The sequence below is a fragment of the Helicoverpa zea genome, chromosome 15, assembly GCF_022581195.2.
Source record: "Helicoverpa zea isolate HzStark_Cry1AcR chromosome 15, ilHelZeax1.1, whole genome shotgun sequence".
In the NCBI taxonomy this organism is placed as follows: domain Eukaryota; kingdom Metazoa; phylum Arthropoda; class Insecta; order Lepidoptera; family Noctuidae; genus Helicoverpa; species Helicoverpa zea.
Window position 1 is genome coordinate 622,229 of NC_061466.1, and position 21,905 is coordinate 644,133.

General features: G+C 35.9%; 1 protein-coding gene across 2 annotated transcripts in view; it reads right to left on the minus strand.

The window, feature by feature from the left end:
• LOC124636760 (fibrillin-2-like) overlaps window positions 1–13,060 on the minus strand; it is a 51,945-nt gene extending 38,885 nt beyond the window's left edge. For both annotated transcript variants that reach the window (XM_047172893.1, XM_047172892.1), the window contains exons 1-2: window positions 12,910–13,060; window positions 728–900 (exon numbers count right to left, since the gene is read on the minus strand). In XM_047172893.1, the coding sequence (XP_047028849.1) occupies window positions 728–900; window positions 12,910–12,912 (176 nt within the window). In that variant the 5' untranslated portion in view covers window positions 12,913–13,060. The remainder of the gene's footprint in view (window positions 1–727; window positions 901–12,909) is intronic.
• Window positions 13,061–21,905: the final 8,845 nt, after the last annotated feature.

Sequence of the window (21,905 nt, forward strand, 5' to 3'; positions counted from 1 at the left end):
GAGGTAATAAAGTGCAGTTAATGAATTTATAGGATTTAAGACTGGACCTCACAGTTAGCCAGAGAACAAGCTTACAAACAACAGCAGTGAGCGATATATGTAAGTAAAACGTGTAGAGCTTAAAGATGGGAATAGTGCATACGATTATAAAACCGTACGGTGTGAACTAGCAAGATTTGTATCATCGCATCAGTCGCATGCGCTTCACGTACGCTTCCAAGGAACGAAGAACGATGCACCTCCGATTAAAATGTATTTACAACACATTCTTTTACTTTGATAGTTGACTCGATTCATTTTTCCGGATCATTATATTTTAAGGCTACTGCTCATTTTAATAGTTCTTACATCCTTCATGACATATTCATTTTGTCATCATTACTTTTATCTTTTATCATACCCCTGAACCCAGTCATATCGTTACTACAACTTATTTTTTCTACTTCCTCCAAAAGCTTCATCTAGTCTCATCGTGCCCTCCATTGTTAAATATAAATTTCACCTGTTTCCAATTTTCACACACCTCAATTCCATTGAAAATCTAAAGTTTTAGCGTCATGCCACAAAAACATTTAAACGTCTGTTGAACACTTGTCTAAAAAAATACAGATTATGACGTTGAAATAAGGTCCGTTTTGCAGCCACATTTTTTTTGAAAAGGTTTTAACAGATGTTTAACTTTCTGTAGTAAGACTGTTAGTTTGTAGAGAACATGAATATTTCTTACCCTACGAAATGGTTAGGCTTGCGCTCTGACAGAGTGCGCGGCGCGCGGGGCCACAGGCGCGGCGGCCGCGTCGGCTGCGGTGCGCGCGCGTCCGCCGCGGCCACGTGAGCGCATGCGCACACCACCGCCACCGCCGCCACCAGCCGCCACATTGTCATCTTGGAACCATCACCCTGGAACAACACCAACTAGATGTAAAACTTCCACTTCGAACAAGGTGTTCAATCCAGCAGACTTTTTGTAGAGCTCTTTTTCTTGCTGATTTTGTCATGAAAAGGAAAGGAGCGTATGCATGAATTAGATCTTTGATACAGTTCATGTTCTTTGACAGTTCTTCTCAATGGTCTCATTAGTGAACTTCGCGAGTAAGATGTATAACAGAAAACAGCTAGACGCCTTATGCAGAGCTTTCAGCAGGTAGTAAATAGTAAAATATATATAATGCTATTTTCGGATCCTGGGAACACGTATCATAATTTGTAATAGAATAAGTTAAAGTGGTTAAAATAAATCAAATAATTAATTTACAAAATATTTTCAAGCTAAAAGAGTATGCGATCATTCCAACATAAGTTGCTAGAAAGAGATCTACCTAAATGAATAGGGTTATAAAAATAATTTTAAATTGTTAGTTTGTACTTGAGATAAAACTGAAAAGGCTATGAATGAACAATCGTTATCATAATATTTAGTTCATAACAAAAATAGTTTCGAATGACTATACGGATTCTATCGCCACGTAATACTACACGCGAATAAAAAACAAGATAACCGTAATACAGAATAAGATATCTCAACAAACATTAGTTATTGGCAACACATATATAAATAGTTATATAACTCATAATAAAATTGTCAAGCCGCAATACAGTAACCTTATAAAATCTTAATAAATAAACATTAATTGGGGCAAAGATTACGCGGTGAGCACTCTTATCTACAACTGCATTGATAATTGAATGTTTACACAATAAAAGCTCATTCTGATGTCAGTGCCAAAAACATTTTAGATACTATAGCGCTATCTGAAAGCTAAATGATAAACGCTTTATAAAATTGGGTCTCCGCGTATGTTAGGTAGGTCTTTAACAGTTTTAGTGTTGTACAAGAACAATTTCGGCATGTACAATGTACATATGTGAATCTAAGGGTCTGAGTCTATATCTGTTAAAAACGTGAATGAAGCTCTTGTTTGTCTCAGAAACTATGTGGATCAGAGAAAATTAATCTTAATCACATATTCCACAGATATATCTTGTAGCTTGTTAATTACACCATATATGAATTCATCGCAACTGATAGAAAAGGCAAATTTAAGAAAAGTAAAACACAGCCAAGGGACAATTCTCTAAAAACTATCTAGATGAATGTTTAACTTAAAGGCACAACATATAGCTTTTAAACTCATTAATTTTAAAAGACGAAGAACGCAGAGATAGAATAATGAGAAACCTTGTTGAATAGCAAAAGACAGCACATGTAACGCAAGAGGAGGCCCGAGAGATGGCAGGCGGAGCGGGGCGGGATCAAGCAATCTGTGCCGAAATGATAACGAGGGCCGTCGACCGCGCGCGCATCACAATCACAATCTGTTGCTATAATTAGTAAAAATTCTTCATCGGCTTTGTTCTACTAGTGACGTCATGTAAAAGCAACAACCTTACCTCAGTTGTGGACTAAATTGTAAAGCTGTGGCCTATGAATGGATCGGTGGCAAGTTATTCAGTGTCCATATTGTCCGATGGTCTACATCTATTGATGGTTACAAAAGTGTTTTGTCCGATAATGCTGTTTCAATTATTGACACATAACCACAACAATCAGCTTATATTGTAACAAATTAACTAATCTTGAATCTTGACTGAATAGATTTGGGCCAGTGTTATGTACAAAAAAAAGTTGACTTTAGATATGTAGAGAACGTCTTCAAAGCACGTGACGGTCTACGAATTCCCAAAAAATCTCCTGTCATATTTGAATATCATCAATCCGATCCTAGTTAGTTTTAGGTGGCATTATCCCAGTGGCCAGGTCTATTCGAAGTTGGGCGCCCATCAATGGCATGAGTCACGCGCAGTGAATGCCGCCGCCCACGGCGCGTCTTCCTTACTTACTACATGGTCACTTGCGGCCACACACTCCACATCATACTAATAAAATGTGACGAATTTTACGCGGCATTCGGATGTCGTGGATTAAAATATACCTGTGTACAGGATAGGTGAACAATATCTAGGAGTGCAAGAAAAATGGTGCTTTGAGACGAGCTGAAATAATAACGACGATTTCATCAAAACATAAACTGAGTATCGAAATGTTGTTCCTATAACAAAATCGAAACATTACACGTTCATTACATCAGGTGTTGGCCAAAGCTTCTAATTACGTGGTGTATACTATTTTAATTATGAAGCCACCGCATCGAATTACTCTCCGATTCAAGCGATCGTGATTTACCGATCCTGGAATGAGTACCGTTAGCCTGACCCACATGCTCCATCAAATCAATGGCATCCTAAGCAAACATCACTCCTTTCAATACATCCTGAATGGACACAAATGAACTTTCACATAACGTTGTGCTTTAAATAAATAAAACCCTCAAAAAGTTTTGACGCCCAAAAGTATTGTATAAAATTGGATTCGAAAAGATCTTAATTAAAAGATACTTCAATAAAATAAATATATCTAACTCCTAGCAATACAGACGTGGCCAGGGATTACGAGGCATACTTATTTATCGAGGACCAAGAACTAGTTTTATTTGTTGAAATAAAAATATCGCAAATGATTTAGATTTTTTAACAAACAGGAATTGATGATCATAATGAACTAAAATCAAAACTATAACAGAAGCTTATTTACGAAAACTGTATGTTTTGTTACAAAACGCCCAAATATCACAGTTTATTTTCTACTTTATCACGAATTTCTCACATTCAAGACTATGTTAGATCGAAAATCTCATCAATAGAACGTAGACCTACTATGTGGTCAAATCTTCAAGACCACACACGGATCCTATTGTTGATACATAATTTCTCAGAATTACGCGTCTTCTCATATTATTGTACACTTATTAGTGCAGTAGATTTATGCTGATTCTGATCACAATTGACTGTTAGCACCAATGTATGACAATAGCCTACCGCACCTTGGTATGCTAAATAGCCTCTAAAGTTATGACCATTCAGTAAGATCATTTATATCAATGTACAGTTCAATGTGTGTTTTGCAAAGGTAGGTAATACAAACCGTTTTCCTCAATGGAAGCGAGATTTCTAAACACTATACAGACGCGGAACCAAGCACCATAGGGAAAACCGTATCGAGAGCTTTGTCATCAATACTCATTCTTTTTTTTCAATCAACGCTTTAAAAAGCTCCAGGCTTGACTACGTATGTTTACATTGACTTTCCACATCGTTACCTTTCGTCCTTGACCAGGTTGGAATCAAAGCATCGCCCAATCAGTGTCAAGTGTCACGCAAATAGTGTGTACGGTCAACAAACGTAGTGATCAACGATGATGCGTCTAACGCTACGGCCGGGAGGAAACGTCGGCACGCGCTTACATCAATATAGTAGGGAGGGACATACAATTCATAAGCGAAAGCGATTTAGGGACTAGGGATATGATACTACATATCAAGTAAATTCGTAATTAAATGAGAAACCTACGTTTTGGTAAGTCGGCGACTCACATTAAGTTCAATTCGTTTAAAGATACAAAAAAATGTAAATGGTGAGAGATAACAAAATTATATTATATTATACAAATCAGTAAATTATATTTGCATTTGCTCTTAACTCTTGAGGCATTCATTTTTGTTTATTTATTTGAAGTTTTATAAAACACGAATGAAGATTTAATTCAATAAATCGCTCTCTCCTCTCTCCCATACCTTGCAACGGTTCCTTAAAGGCGAGCGAGTGCCCCCAATTGAGGGGTTATTAACGCACGCCGCCGCTGCGCCCGCGCCGACTTCTAACGATCCGATGCAACAAACAAACTCAACTGTCGGCCGATGCAGTTACATTGTTTAACTTAAGTTTCTTGTACGAGCTTTAAAGTGTTCAACTGGGAATCTTATTGATTTATTGGAAGACTGATAAAAGTATCGCGGAATAGCTCTGAATCATCACTTACAATACTTTGTAACAGTACTCGTGACTTGCAATATAAACAAATAATAAGACATAACTCTCAGTTCCGACATAAGGAAACTACTTCATCTTACATCATAAAAATATTCTTTTTTAACCTAGTCCCGCCATTCTGACGCACGCAACATTTCATAGACATCCGTTTACCGGTTTTATCACGAAAACAAACAGGGTAATAAATATCGATTTACTACAGATTTTGGAATGCAAGGTTATGTAAGGCAAGTTGACCTAACTAACAAATTAACTGTAATGCAATAATTAGTCCAACTCACTGAAGTAGTAGTTAAGTCAGTAATTTACAGGTTATGCATGAAGGACGATTTTCTATAAGCCTGCAGTCACGTTCGACTGAAGCCTACTGTAATCCTTACATTTCATTGAAAAACTTGAAGATTAACATTATAACTGACCTATTTACACCCGCAAGAAGTTGGTCAATGAATATGAACAGTTAATACTATTATGTGTTATGCTTATGAGCTACATTCTGAAACATATTTTTTCAGTCAGCAAGGATATCTTGTTTTTGTTTCACATATTTTAATTTAGGGATTTAAACAGGCAATAAATTGGTTTTAAAGTAGGACCTTACTAAGTATATCATGAGAATAGCTTATCATGCTACAACTCCGAAAATTATTATTTTTGAAATATCATCGCACATACAAAAATCTGGATTACCAACATAATACATTTTATTTTATTCAACTATGTATGACACAACAATAACATTATGTTAGCTGTCGGCATTTTTGTGTCAAGGGGGTGGTCTCCAGGCGGCACAGAGCGTGGCCATTAATTAAAATACGTAATTATACCAGCTTCGGAAGAACAATAATTAATTACAACCCGTATACTATAATGGTAACTTAGGGTAATTGATTGTACTCAATAATTTATTGGTCGGTTATGGAATGCAGTAATAAAGCGTAAGTATCCTTTGATTCTATGTTTTTATGTGTTTTGTTAGTTATTGCTCAAAATATCAATTTGTCTTACGATTGGATTTTAACTATTGGGTCGTGCACGAACTGAGTTCTTACGTTCTAGAAAACGCGTCCAACATTTTGATGGCGCTCTAACTAATTAAAACGTTAAATGCAGGGCGCTTGCCTACGTTTGAAGTGTTTTATTATTTGGTGTTAGTAGGTCTACAAGAGCCGTTACGGGACGTCCACCATAAAACATTAACAGCATCAACAGTGACGTAACATCCAAAACTATAAATAATACAGAATGTTCATATAACGTGTGATGGTAAGTCGCCATAAACTGAAAGTTCAACGACCTCGCCTGCATGCAGACAGCAAGGCGCCAAAACATTTGACATTGAATCGAGTGATTGATCGATCTATAATCGATGATCAATCGAATCACTCGATGTTACGATGCGGCTTTATGTAACTGTTTCTGTGCTTAGGTTAAGTACCAAGCTGTGATGTAATGCGTTAAGCTTTTAAGCTTAGTTTGAATGTTAATAATTCAATAAATGAACGAGCTTTCGAAATTGATAGTCCCGTAATGCCTTGTAAAGAACAGCGCCCAAAAAAGAAAAGTATGTATTTACATTTTGAACTTGTAAATCATTTGACAAATTTTTGATTCCTAATATTTAATGGCAGACTTTCGGCTATGTTCAGGCTACCGAGACACAACAGTTAGTGACTTTTTTTTTAATAATATGCACATGTGCGATATTCCACACTGATCAACATAATTTCCAAATTCACAATTGAAATTAACCATATTTCTGTATGTAAACAATGACACACTGAGCAGACATTAAAAACTGTTCATGCAAGTTGTTTAAATTATTTACTTTACCTGTCTGACTTTTCCGTCTACGGTCGTAGGTTTACACAAAAAATGACTGGTTTCTATTTATAATTTACAAAAAAAACATTCTGATTACCACATTTCGGTCTTTAAGTCCAAAAATATAACTAGTCCTTAGGGAAGTTGATTGATCTATTAGCGTCTACGATAAAGTTGGTACATCACTATGAACACAGCGGGCCTGCATGTTGCAACGAACCCTAAAGGACACACTGGCACCTCACAAAACTAACACAAACTATCAGCATAACCTCATTATGTTGCAAAATAAAGGTTTAAAAACCCCGGCGAGGATCAATCATGTTGATTGATCGGTCAGGTAAACAGCGCGGCCGACGGAGCAACACTATTGGAACAAGAATGCGTGACACTAATCTTAATTAGAGCGCGTGGACTAATTAATTTAAGGTGTCTGAATACCGCTGATGAAGCGTCCCCAAATGGTTTAGTGGCTTTGACCTGCTTAATGCAAACTGTCTGGAAAGTAAGCAATTTTTGAAACTTTGCTCCACGACAGAAATCTCAACATTAAATTGTAATTTAAATAACAAAGTTAGTGTAGCGATTTAAGTTTTCAATGGATGACATAAACAGCATTCAATGGGCGTCCCTTGTTTAAGCATCTTAAAATAGGCACCTACATTCAAATCTTATAATTACAAATAATGTCTTTAAACATAAAAACGATTCAGGGAAAATACTGCAAAACATTATTTTCTGGAAATATCGTAAATAAAACTAAATAGGCACTACTTCACTGTACGAATGTAAGAGATTTTTGTACCGAAAAGGAATGATTTCTTCTGACCCATATCTGGGAGGTCTGGGAGGTCACACTCGGATAAGCCAACTGTCGCCCATTCTAGGTCCACGAATATGACGAAACTGACCCAACAGGGCTAACTTCACCGATAAGTAATGGGGTCAAGGCCATTTCTTTTAGTGATTCATTATTTTACATATTACTGATAATAATATCACATAAGAGAAAGCAAGAGGAGGACTTTCTTTTAAATAACATTATTTCAAAAAGAGTCTCCTGTTCGGGTCAAGTTGAAGTAAACAATAAGTCTTACAATCCTCATTTTATCAATGTGGTTATAGATTTTCTTATTCAAAATATTTCAATACCACAGTGAAATGTGGCAGGAAATACATACATAAAAAAATATTTTAGTTTTTTTATGCTTTGCTGGAATTTCAAGAGATAGCCAGATTCCATTTGTTCAAGACTGCATAAAGCAATAGGCATGATGACAAATTTTTAAATTCCTTTGTATGATGTAGGTATACGTCTATTTTATATGAAAAATTATTAATTTTAAGAAAATGCGAAGTTTTTTTATCAAATAATTGCATTTTTCTCTGTCCACTTTGAATCCGACGCGAAAACGCTTGTCAGTGTCATGTCGTCAATTGTGACGTCACGACTGAAATTACAAGACGCAAGTAAACAACGCTCGTGCAATAATTAAGTTTTTTGTGTTATTAAATATGAATTCGAAAGGGCATAGGTGTTGTGGGGTCCCCCAGTGTAAGAACACATCCAAAACAACTCCTGATAAGTTATTTGTGTACGTTCCTCACAATAAAAAAATACGAAACAAGTGGCTTAAACTTGCAAGGCGAGATTCAAAAGCAATATTGCCCAGGGTACAACTTTATTTTTGTGAAGATCACTTTGATGTAAGTTATTACATAGTTCTCTAGATTCTAGCATAGTTTATAATGTAAATAACTATTTCGAGGTTAGGTTTCATCTCTCATTGTTTTTTAATTAAACTAGTATACTTACATGGAAGTTTTAACATTTCTAAATTCAGCTGAACAAAAATCTTTATTTGATGCCAAAAACTTTCCCAGCATTATGATATCAATTCTAGGCAAATTAGCGCTGTTTGCCTTGATAAATCCGGGCTCCATAACTCGTGTTATAAACAATTAATTAATTAAAAACAAAGATCGCAGTGGAAGTTCACAATAACGAAATATGACGTTCGCGCGCTTTCGCGCGAGTTGTTTTGAGAAATGACGTCACGAGCTCTGATTGGTGTTCAAGATATCATGGCGGATTGCCTTATTTCGTAATTTTATTTTATAAAAATACATATTAATCACATTATTAATAAAGAAAACAATGCGCGTTTTATATTCCAAGCTTCAAGTTTAATTTAATAAATATATTATTTTAATGATTTTTGATTACTGTCATCATGCCTATTATTATATAAAAGAGCAAAATGCATAAAACAGAAAGCTCCAATCAAAACGATTCCTGGAAAAACGCCCCGAAGTATCTCCGAAATTGGTACTCAGGTACGATATACCTTATATGAAACCTACATTAACGCCATACTTATGAAATAATATAGGTCATTAAACCACAGAAACCGCTTGGCAACAGAAAATAAAAAAATATAAAGCGTGAAATAGGCTCACTTAAGTTTTGTACAGATTAAACTGTAGGGATTCACTTGAACGCCGTGTTCAGTATCGATCATGCGATTAAGTTATGATGCAAACATTTGTTCTATTTTTAGAAGTAGAGCAATCGAATGGATTAGGATTTAGATTCACGTTTTAGGATTAAGGCTGTAGTAATCAGATCCATGGGCTCGGACATCGAAGGTTTGATTTGATACCGTTGTTACATTTATAGTTTCTATAGTATAGCATCTCTATCTACTTATGTACATTTTTTTGGTGGAATTTATTCAATTGACTGTCAGTGGATTGGAACTGATGGACTAGAATATGATTTAGGTCTAATGGCATATTTATTCATTGAATTTTTTCACGAAGATGCTACTGCAAATTCTAACAACAAAAACAAACGAGCAAATCTTCAACATTAGCACAAAGATCGGGACTATCTACCAGCACGTAACTTGTGAGCAATGGCAGCACATTACAAATCAGCCTATTTCGATCATAAGGAGGCCATTCATACGTCAACTAGGAAGCGCAGGCGCCGGTGTACGTTTCAGGACGATCAAAGAGCCACTTAGTGCACCACTCGCCAATGGAGATAGCTTTCGAGGGCTTGCTTTGGGAATAAATGTGCTGTTGTGTCAATATGATACTTATGCGGGAGATGTGAGAAAAGACAACAAAGCTCTTGTAAATCAGGTGCCAAGTATGTATTTTCCTTCACAGCTACTAAAGGAGGACGATATATGATGGGTCTAATTTACTAGGACCTTAATTACTACGTCTAACCTCATAAAACCTTGCCGCAATATTAGCCTTCGTTGTGCAGGTAATAAATTAATTGATGCACACAACGGTAAATAAATACAATGTGATTATAACAAAGGACGCTAATAACATCAATCGTAATAAAGTCCGAACGTATTAAGATGCAACATCGCAAATAGTGCGTGATGACAGATTGCAGGCCACGCCTCCGTACTGGCAGATACAGTTTGTAATCTATCGCGCTTAATTCACTCTAAAGGCGAAAGCACACTTGAGATACCACTTTTTTTTTTAACGACGTCAATAATCATCAAATGACCCCCCCCCCCCTGTGGGTTAGCAGCGGTGAGGGAGAGTCAGACTCTTACTGACTAAAAACCGTCGTGTTCCGTCATAGGCCTTTTGTGTACCAGGGCCGCGGTATCTCTTTCGAACAACCCGCAGCCCCGGACTTGAGATACCACTTGAGGGAACTTTGGTCCTAATAGACTACGGCTACGGCTAGAAGGCTACGAGCCAAATCGATTGGCATTTTCTGCACTTAATTTACACGCACTTGTATATGTCATCAACTAAACCACATAGCAAAGCAAGTGTTGGCAGAGAAGACTCGGTAAATGAAATATCCATTTTCAATGAAGACCTCTTTCGGAAACCGAGATTTTGTGGTAACCCAAACTCTCTCCAAAAATATTCCTAAACCTTGTAAGCAAACACGTCTAAATTCTGTGGAAATGGGTCGATTTATTGTTCTCTATGCAAAACGGATCAAGAAATCTAGTCAAGACTACTGAAAAATTCTGATTTAAAGTAGAACAAATACATTGAGGTAAATCATTGAAAAACAAAACGATTTGGGACGAATAAATAAGTATGCAAGCAGACAATGTTTTTGTTTTTTCAATGAAGAGAATGTATTCTGAAATTGTGAAATCTTAATCAAAACAACTTGACAGCTTTAGTACACTTGATTCAAACCAGTAAATAACATAAATTAATTACGCATCAACATTATGAAAATATAATATGCATTCAAGGACTCTACAGCATCATTTTATTTAAACAGGAAATTATTAACTTTTCTTTCAAAAGCAACAGTTACCAACTGCAGATGCACTATTTTATAATGACTTCTCATTTAGCAAAAAAGAAGCTTGAAGCAAGATGACATCATCTTCGACCGTATAAGTCCTCAGACACATACACATAGAAAATAAAAATCCGAACAACATGTCTCACGAAATCTGGGTAAGCAAGACGACAAATATACGCCTTATAATGGGAGTACACAAAAAACAAACAAAACCAACCAAGACATATGTTAAAACTGTGTCAAAGCAAGTTGCAGCGCAGCTGTACAGACAATTCTCATGAAGACACCACTTATTGTGCAAATGTAGGTTACACTTATTGAAAAGGATTAGGACGTCACTAAATTTTTTGACCTTAGAAAAATGTGGATTTAAGTTAAAGTTTAGTAACAAAATTATTTATATAGGTACTTCTTAGTCAGAAAGTCAAAGACGCTACTAGATGATTTTTGTTTAAGGTTTGGTGCTGTGAAATGCATTTTATGAAATAGTTAAATGTTTGAAATTGAAACCTAAGATTTTTTAAAGATTTCTCGCAAATTAGAAGAGCGAAAAAGTTGCTTGCGTTCAGCGGAAATTCTGAAATCCTTTGGAAACATATAAATTCCTTCGAAACTCTTTTTTGGAACCATTTATGTATTGAGACATAAATCTTGAATTAACAAATTGATGATGACATAAGTTTGAAACTCGTAATGTTTTATCGCTGGTGACAATACCGTTTAAAGTGTCAGATAAGTACTAGTTGTAATTCATAACGACGGGTTGTAAAATAGTGAATACAATGGAGAATTAGCTGTTAAATGTAGGGCCAATGCCGACCAGTCCCGGGACCTAACAGAGATACTATGCAAATGGCATTCATTAGAGTTAAACATGTTGGATCATGGTGTGTAATGTTGAATTGAGGCGTAGATTTACATTGACATTACAACACGTAGATGTCGTGAAATCTTGCATCTACTCTAGGATTCTCTAGGGTCCTAAACCTCTGGGAAGAAAATTAGGGTAATACACCTGTGTTTCTGCCAGGCTTTTTGTGAGTACCTGTTAGAAGAAGAAGTTCAAAAGCAAGAAATGTGAAGCGTTACCAGGACAGGCAGTTGATACAGACAGAATGATTTAATGACAAACATAACAATAATTAAACTCCAGACATGCTACAGAAAACTTCGAGAGAGCTATCAATAAACAAGCATCAATAACAGAAAATAACAAACTGGGTGCGAAGTTATCGCATCAAAGCTGTACTTTGAATAAAACAAAAGTTGCAGAGAATAAATATGACAATTAAATGGAGAACGATATTCCCACACAAGTGAATTTAGCGTCGGACGTGATATGGACCCGCCGATTGCGCAAATCGGCTAGCCTTCGGCCGGTTCCTACTCTGATAAGGGACTCATCGCTGACCAATGTTTAACCCTGGCCCTATTTACTGAGGATGTAGGCATCATGTCATATGCAACAGCAAAATTATATTGTCACTGCAAAATTCGTCGCAACTAAGTTAAAAGTTCAATTCAAGTATTAAAATATTCCTCCTCTCGCCAATTTATGCGAGGTTTTCTATTACTTGGAAAAAAGTTTGCAAAGTTCAAAGAGAAAAATAATGGCTAAAGAAATCTGATTCATTTCCAATTCACAGAGTTTCGAAAGTTTCACAACGGGTTTATAATACATGCAAGCTTATATTTTTTTCAGTCCGAATAATATTTAATTTATAGCTAAAAAAGGTTTAAAAAATAAAAATATTTTTATACACATTACGTAATACAATACCAATCTCTAGCTCTATTCAAGAGACAATAGGCGGCAAACACCCAGGATCCGTCCGTAACAAAATTAAATCAACATTATCCTGATGGAATTATTATCACAAATTACCATGCCACTGGATTCCTCTGTGGAGGGCAACCAGAATACTGTTCGCTGGTCAAGAGTGGTTCGTTTGTAGGTGATGATACGACCGGATGGATGATAAAACGCGCACGGATTCCCGCGCCGACCGAATGGGAGAACCGTCTCGATCCACGGCACGCTCCCGACTGACAACTAAAATTGCGAAGCTTTATCATCGAATATACAATGCTCGCACGCGCACGTTTGCTCAAGCACTTAGATCTATGGTGCTTCCGTTACGCTATTAGTGTTGTCTTTACCAAAATGTTTGTTTCTTTACTTCAAGCACTCCTAATTAGTGTACTTAATTATTTTAACTAATTGAAGTTACATTGGAGCTTCTTTTCATTGATATCAAAGCTTTTTGTGTGTTAAATATCGATGTTTTTAGGCGCACATATCTAAGGCACGATAAGTGAAAAGATAAGTTTGTCTACTTTTACATAATTTAAATGGACCATTGTATTATTAAACCCATGATTTGAATTATTTACGTTGGTAAGTTAATCAGTAGCCTGAAATAAAATGTTAAAGAAGGGAAATTCTAAAGCCTACCATTAAAGATACAATTGACTGGCATTGATAGTAATTGAGTGTATCCCCTGTAAATGCTCTTAAAATCTGGTTACCAGAAATTCCATTGCGCTCCAGATAAATTGGGCCGTTACTGTAACTTATTGCCTCGAAGTTTTGTTTACCGGCGCCAAGTAAGCGTGCACTCGAGTGCTCCTATGATACCCCACTGTTCATTAAATAGCCTTCATTTGCATAAATGTTTAAATGAATATGTGCCTAATGGTCACTGATACGCATTCCCGATTACTTTGTTTATGGTATGTAAGATTATTTTTAATTGTAGTGTGAAGTGTCCCGATGATAAATACAAAAACCGAAAATGGGTCCAAAACTAATCAATTACAATATGAATGTGTTTTAGGGTTCAATTTAGATAGATAGAGTCCGTGCTGGTCTTTGTATATGAACCAAAATTCAAACACAAAATCAAAAGCAATAAAACAACGATTAATGTTGGCAACCTAGACGATATAAACACAAATGCTAATCTCAACCGTTATAGGTGTCATAAAATCCTATGACCATTTAGGAGTAGTTTCTAGCATGCAAATAACGATGACTAACGAAACTGAAAAGAGCTTTTGAAAAAATACTATAGTTCCATACAGAGAGTAACAAAAATATTATATTAGGCGGATTGGTAAATTACGACGTTCAATAAAAGTATGCAAATAATAATATTTGCTGCAATGAAAGCTTTACGATGTAAAAGGACATGTCAGATTTTTGCAGACGTAAAATAAATACAAATCATGGATCTTTTGTGGAAATTCACAGATTACCTAATATAAATGGAGTGCCGTCAAGACGTCTTTACTCATAGAATACATTACAAAAGAGAGCAATCAAGAAATAAACCAAATCAAACCTGCTTGCTGCAACTCAGATACAAATCATTCAGATGGCGCCCTAGGAGTATTAACAGCAATATGCAGTAAGTTGTACAGAAAGACATGCTAACTACTCACTGCCATCTCGAGTACATAAATACATTATTATTGTATAAACGTTCGACAAGCGTTACTTAGTGCCTCTTTTGCATCTCGTTCGTATGTAGATCGCAAGAAATCTAATAAAATGGTGTTGACGTCGAATTTATTTGCGGGTGTGTGATCAGTACTAATAGGACCACCCGATCTGTAGGCATCGTAATATATAAAAATAGCTCAATGATAACAAGAAACATTTGTACGTACTTGAAAGACATATTACTGAATGCTAATTTTCATGATAGGTCACATGATAATCCCTTGGGGAACACCCTAGAACCACATAGAGAAAGAATAAATTAAAGATTGCGATAAGTACAAGTTACATATAAGTTACTTGGGTACCTCTCTCTATGTTTGTGTTCTTATCCTTAGACATCTACTGGTTTTCAAAGAAATGGACCACTAACAATCTCAGATTTTGAGTCACTAAAACAGCTCGGACATACATTTTGGACGATACATACCTACTTGTTTGTTACGTCATTGTGTACCAGACAACAATTACTTACATTTAACATAGTATTCATAGCCATTATAACTTTGACAAGAGATTGATCGTCGCCTTTGATTTCCTCGCCGATACGACACCTCCATTTTAGTGGCCCGCTCTGTTTGACCACGCTTAATTTGGAGACCGTGGGCGTTGGCTAGTATGGCATTGTGTTTAATAGTCACTACTTGATTCTGTCTCCCAAATCGTGGATATCCAAAATTGTTATTATTAGTTTTGGTTTAAGGAGACTTGGCACGGTTAGAGATATATCTTAATATCAATGACCCATAACCTTCCTTGTCTTGCTAATTCTTTTGTTGTATTTTCAAGAACTATCACCACACCACCGACATTGTGAATCTACATTTATGATGTTCTGTTAGCCCGCTATTTGATAAGTTCAGACACATCATATTCAAGTAAACAATATTTTCAGAGTTTTTCTTATATTTTGTAATTTGTTTACATTCCTCGTGACAGCAGTACCTACTATAGGGCTTACTCATCGGGAGACGTCCTTGAAGAATGGCCATGTGTTACCAGTTACTACAGCTCATAGAGTTGTGCGTCATCTGGGAACATTGTTTTACTTAAATATGGCTCTAAAACTGTCTTAAGATTAACAGCCATTAGATTATAAAATGAATTAAGCGCTGAAGCAAAGAATAAATAAAGTCTTAACTTTGACACAGTTTGCCAAAGATACCATCAGAATTAGCATTGAATTTATCGTTGATGTTAGGTCATCCATGCATTTATAAGCATTGTTTACGACCTTCCTGGTCAAGTCGACATCGTGACCTATTAAAATCATCTAATCTTTTAAGTTTCGAAGCATTTAAGACTAGTAATATGATATTTTCAATGTCAAAGTCAAATGTTTTTATTAAAGTAGTGTTATTCCAGGTTCCAATCAAGAGGCAGAAGCTTATTACATGGTTCTAAAGAGTTGGTGTCATATTAATTTGTTTATATAGTGTTCTCTATCCGAATCACAACAATCTCATTCCTCTAGATACACAACGAATAGTTACTTCACATGACAAGGTATCCCAAAATGGTTTAACACTTAAAATTTACGAAGGCGTTAACCGCAGCAACAATACCGTGTAGGCCTTGGGACTATTACCTGAGGAATTATTTAACAATTTATGTATAGGACTGACTTTGTTTGGATATGTAATTGTCTTTAAATATATACTTGTACCTTGATTGATTGATACGAAGATTTTTTGGATGTGGCGCTCCAATTCTTTTAATTGGAATTCCATTTTTGGTGCGGTATGGGTAATCGGTTGCTAAAACTAGGCCAAGATACAAAAAGTAGAATATTATCTTTTATCACTATTCAAATCCATCTAAAAAGAATTACAAAATCATTTTCTTACTTCAGCTACTTCTTCTTGGTCAAAGGTTCAACAAATTCTATAAACGAGGGAAGGCCGTTCACCTTCTCTAAAGCACGTTTATTGATACTGATGAGATAAAGCAAATTTTTCATGAGAGCACATGTTTGGTTTTCGTAGTAAAAATTACACAAAAGTAATCTTGAATTTGTTTCTAGTTGCCGCTCAGACTTTACGGAGCAAATAGTGGACTTTGTGTTGTTTTTCTTCTGTGTATTTTTCACCAACCTAATTATGGGACCCAAGTTAGACCCGATCTATGCTGAAATTACCCGTTTACAGAACTAAGTAGTGGCTCATGTTATAAGAAGCTGTTTTAAAATTAATTTGATTCAGAATCAGGCAGCCTCAAAATGAACTCATAAAGTCGTATTCAGATAGATAGCTCAGCTAAATTGTGGCCGCTCTGTAGGATGGTTTAAAAAGTTGTTGGATTTACTAAGTACCTTGGTTAACGCAATAGGGAATCAGGTTGTCTTGGAAACTCATGAATATATTCCTGCTTTCGCACAGCAACAACAAGATATTTCGCAATCTTATCTAACTGTTCTCGTGTTAATCCTCATGATGATGAGCGAATACCTGGTCTAGTACGTAATCACAGAAATATGAGCGGCTGAAAACAAATGTATCAGTTTGGCAAGTTTTATAGTGAACTAAACAAATATAACATGGGTTATGGGCATGGCTCGTTGTAAACATGAGATGGTTTCAAATTAACATGAATATGGTCATGCACGTGTAAGGTGACGTTGCTTTTCATTCATTGCAGATCACTTCTTCATGAGAGAATGTCCCCAAACTTATATTGTGTACAAATTGGTATAGCTAAAATCACACGTGTATATTGAGAAAAGCTAACCCAACCACACACGGAAACTGAAACTATGTGTACCAAAAATAACTGTATGGAATCATTACAATTTTGTCAAGATTTCCGCAGTTTATATTTTTTATAGAGGTTGTTTAGAAATCTTTAGTCTATATTATAGAAACAAAAGCCGCCATTGATAAATATTAATTATACAAAGTACAAACAGAGCACATTTGTTTCAGTCGCGAAAATTACTTGAATTCTTTTGTACGTAACTTGGACAGTTTGCAAATGACATTCCAGGGCAAGAATTAGCGGATGACTCATGAGCTCTGATTAAGAATTACGTTGATAATGGTTAACATCTTATATTTGACTTGTAATGACTTATAATAATATCACAGTTTGGTCATAGTTGAGCTGTTCAAACGTTTTTATTGCCCTTCGATACAGTAACATGTGTCTATTCATAAGGAAAATTTTTCTGGTAGTTTATTTGCTCATGAGTGCTTCAATACAATTTGTTGTTATTTTCGAATAGTCAAACGAAGCACCAACTTCTGCATGGATAATATCTAATTATTGAAGTCAAGGTCTACGTCTATTCAGAGAATATTGGCGGTTCTCTTCATTTTCTTTTTATTGAAGTTGTGCAAAGTTTAAGATTCGCCCAACAAGCCTATGGAACAGCTAGTTACCCTAGATAGCTGTAATTCATGAAAACGATCAGTTAGCTAATTAGTAAGCACGTAACGCAGGTTGGCTCGACTATCTCATGTTTGTGAACGCTATCTAATCTGTTCGCCGCAGCCTCTTCGCTAACCTGACCCAATTCGTTGACTTCCAATGTTTTCGAAGACGCTCGACGGTTTTATGTGAATTTTATTGTTTAAAACTAGAGTTTACCTGTGGTTTTACTCGGCAACTGTATGATAAATGCCTCGTATATACAAAGTATGTAGGTTATTGAACCGGAAACATAGTCTCTATCCGTCTGTGGGCCAATTATCATTCAGATCCCTTCAAAAGGGTCTGCATGTAATTTGTATCCAACATCTATCCACCTTCACAGAGATGTTTACATAAAGTTAATATGATTAATTGGGAGCGCTAATTTAGCACAGTAAACCTAAATACCTTTACTATACGCCTGCAAACTAAATATTATGAAAATATGCAAAAATATTTACATTATCCAAACAGTAGAATCTACCTAAATTAATCCATGATTGTAGCAAATACCTATCTCAAAATGCTTTTGTAGACATATCTTCTGTCATTTATTAGTACATAGTACACACGCTCCTTTTCTATCTCTTTAATGTCCACCCTTTTTCCGGTACGTCTGAAATCATCCAAATGATGGTCTTCCTCTATGTAGTTGGAAGGCAGCTGTAGTGGAAGAGATAGTCAGATTTTTACTAAATAAAAACCACCAATGTGCCCTTCGAGTTTAAGGGCCACATTAAATAGTAACTCTTTGGAACCATTCCATCCCGAATTTTGATCTGTAAAACTTTATCAAGCCTTAACTTCTTTTACATATTACATCGCGTGAAAATCTTAGCAACACTGGCAACTTTTACACTGTTGAAGATCTTCGGATTCCCTACAGGCATACATAATTGCGAAACATCTCAAACGGTACAAATTAATAGCGCCGACCAATTTGCAGTTATCTCAGCTATACATTAACTTATTACGTTATCTGCAACCTTGACTGGTTTTTAACTATTGCTATGAGCCTTATCAAACGTGTTATAACTATTAGCCGACCATTCATTTGCAAAGATCTCTGCAAGAATCTTAGACGATGTTCTTACTTTACATCCCTTTTGCTACTAGGATAAGTCTTAAAATAAATGTGCTCTAAGAATTTCCAATATCTTCTATGGGGTATTATGTTAGTCTCAGCAGACACTTGACTATCACTATTTAGTATTTCTACTTAATTTTTTTTTTAAAGTTTAAAGGAAAACTTAATCCATGATTTCTTTCTCAATAAATATTGATGGTAATCAAATAAAAATTCTACACTTTATTTGCCATCAGCAGCACAACGCTTATGTCATGTTATCACGTGTGTCTGCCAAATACAAATAAAATGATGAATTGACCGGTCATCTACATAAAGCGACAGGTAATGTAAAGCTACACATTTTCCTGAACTATTTCCCTCGCTTTTCTCGTCCTTGCCTTTGCAGCTTGTTTAGTTCTAACCGGCGAACTTTAAGCAAAATAAAATAACTTTTCGAAAGAAAACCTTCTATTCTTAATCCTCCTATTGAAGACCATGTCGATGAGCGTGTGAGAAACTAAGTTCCGTTAGAAAAACGATATTTAATATTGGTAAGAGGTCTCTACTAAATTCGAGACCTAAGAGAAATAAAAAAAATATTGCTATTCTATTTAATAGATCTAATTTATGAAGTATTCAGAAGCTTAAATCAACATCTTACTTGAAACTAGATTGCTCAACGATAGTAGTAGCAAATCTACAAACAGTAGGCCGTAGTATTATGTAACGTCAAGTAAAACAGTCGCAGGACTCTGAGATAATATTTGTTAAACATGCGAGTGGCTGTAGCTATGAGCATCTGAACCTCATGACATCATAATTTCTGACTAATAAGCACAACATATATTTTTTAGGTAATAATTTATAATTTGGTAAGACCATGCGGCGATCTAGCCGCACATTGTAGCTATTCATTTCTCATCGATTGAGATACTTAGTTTAGAAAAAAACGACCAGCTTCGAACCAGTACAAGTGGCTAGGCGTTTGATAGTCCAGTTAAAATAACTTTTAATTTTTATTGTTTCGACCACAACATTGTTAAGATGCGAAGTCAAGTAGAAAGAACAAAAATAACAGAAAGAGGTTAATATTTACATGTTTAAACTAAAACCCTGTGTTTACTGCACCTTATGACGAAGATAGCTTTACCAACTTTTTGAACTGTTTTGAATTCCTTTACAAGGCGCTCAACAGAACCCGTAAGTTTAAAAATCTTAAAACACCAATCGGAATGATTGTAAGAAATGAAAGTGTAATAAATTAATTATTCAAGATAATAATATGCTTATCATCCGATGCACAGCACACGAGATAAGTCAGACAATTGGTATGCGACCTCATACTGTGTTTGTTCTGCTATGCACCGAACATTGTGCAAATATTTTCGCATTTTTGGCCCACATCGCGTTTGCAAACACTCGACTATGCAATATCATGTTGTTACGCTATCTTGGCTGTAATTAGGTGAACTGATTTTAATGTTATCTCATGGAGCACCTGACTACCGGTTGGATGGAGGTATATAGTAGGTCCTATCCTGAGTATATATATACCTATATGTATATTTTTTATCTCTATGTGCTTCTGCGTAAATACGACTTGCTTCAATCTTCAATTGATAGAAACAAGTTGTTACTAGATTTTATGTAATTCTACGCTTGTATTGAAATACCGAAATTACGTTTAGGGAAGTAAGTACTGATCCAATAAAAAATCGCTGTCATATCAATATCACCTTCAGTTCACTAGTTGGCATTCGACTTCATGATAATTTTTTTCTTTAGTTAAAAAACTTTGGGAAAATCAATTAAAGTCTCTCCTATTATGGCACAGCCGGTGAAAATCTAAGTTAACCAAACATCATAGTGGAAATAAAACCTGGTCGTTATTTTTAACTATCTGCATAACCTGGTCACGTCTAGTTTCCAGGTCAGTTGCGCCACAGTTGTTCTGCGCCATTATCTCCTACTGATAAATTGATGTACACCTACTACATTCAATCTCTGATTATGTTCCCAAATTGTTTTTCAGCCTTATCGTAACATCAACCTTAATTGGGGGTACTACGTAATTGTTCCGTTATTTCTACGAAGCTTAATAATAGGAGGTGCCATACTATCTACCTTCGTAGACTTTTTTTACAGATACCACTTCAGGCCTGGGTTAGGGGCAAAGACTATAAAATAGGGGCAAGAAGGCAAGGGGTAGGTCATCAAAAGATAGTGGTTAGATGTCCACTGGCAACACACCGAATCCCAGTGAAAAGTCTCAATAACCATCACGTATCTAAGGCTTGTTTCAACGAACAACTGACTGTCTAATCTTAACTATAGACTACATCACGTGCATCATTACTTAGTCTGTTGACAGCTACAAAAACTAGCTCATAACAAGCTGCCGGCTTGTTAGCACTGTGTACATTGTAATGATGAAGATTGGCTGCCATCAGCCGTCAGCCGCCCCCGCGGAACCGATGCACCTGGCAACACCCGTAGGTAGATCTTAAATAACCTACCTTATTTCTGATAAACTGTCAGATATAGCTGCTGAATAATTGGCTGAAGATCCTGAGAATGAGAATTCCAGTTAACCTAGCTTATCCGTTTTCTTACCTAAGATATAACATGTTGTTGTGACTCCCATAAAAGCCTGAACCCTTCCTACATTTACATGAGTACTTTCACATTGTTGTCGAAAATTCTATAAGGATGAATTATTTTATACTTATCTAAAGCACTGGAGAAAAATACAACTAGATGATCAAAATGACCTGTTCCTGTTATAAAATGTTATCACTAAAAAGCCTAGTTGTCTTATTTAAGCTATTTTTTTTCTAATACATTGGAACAGCCCTACATCTGTACAAAAGAGGCAGCCCTACTGACGACGGAGCGTAACTTA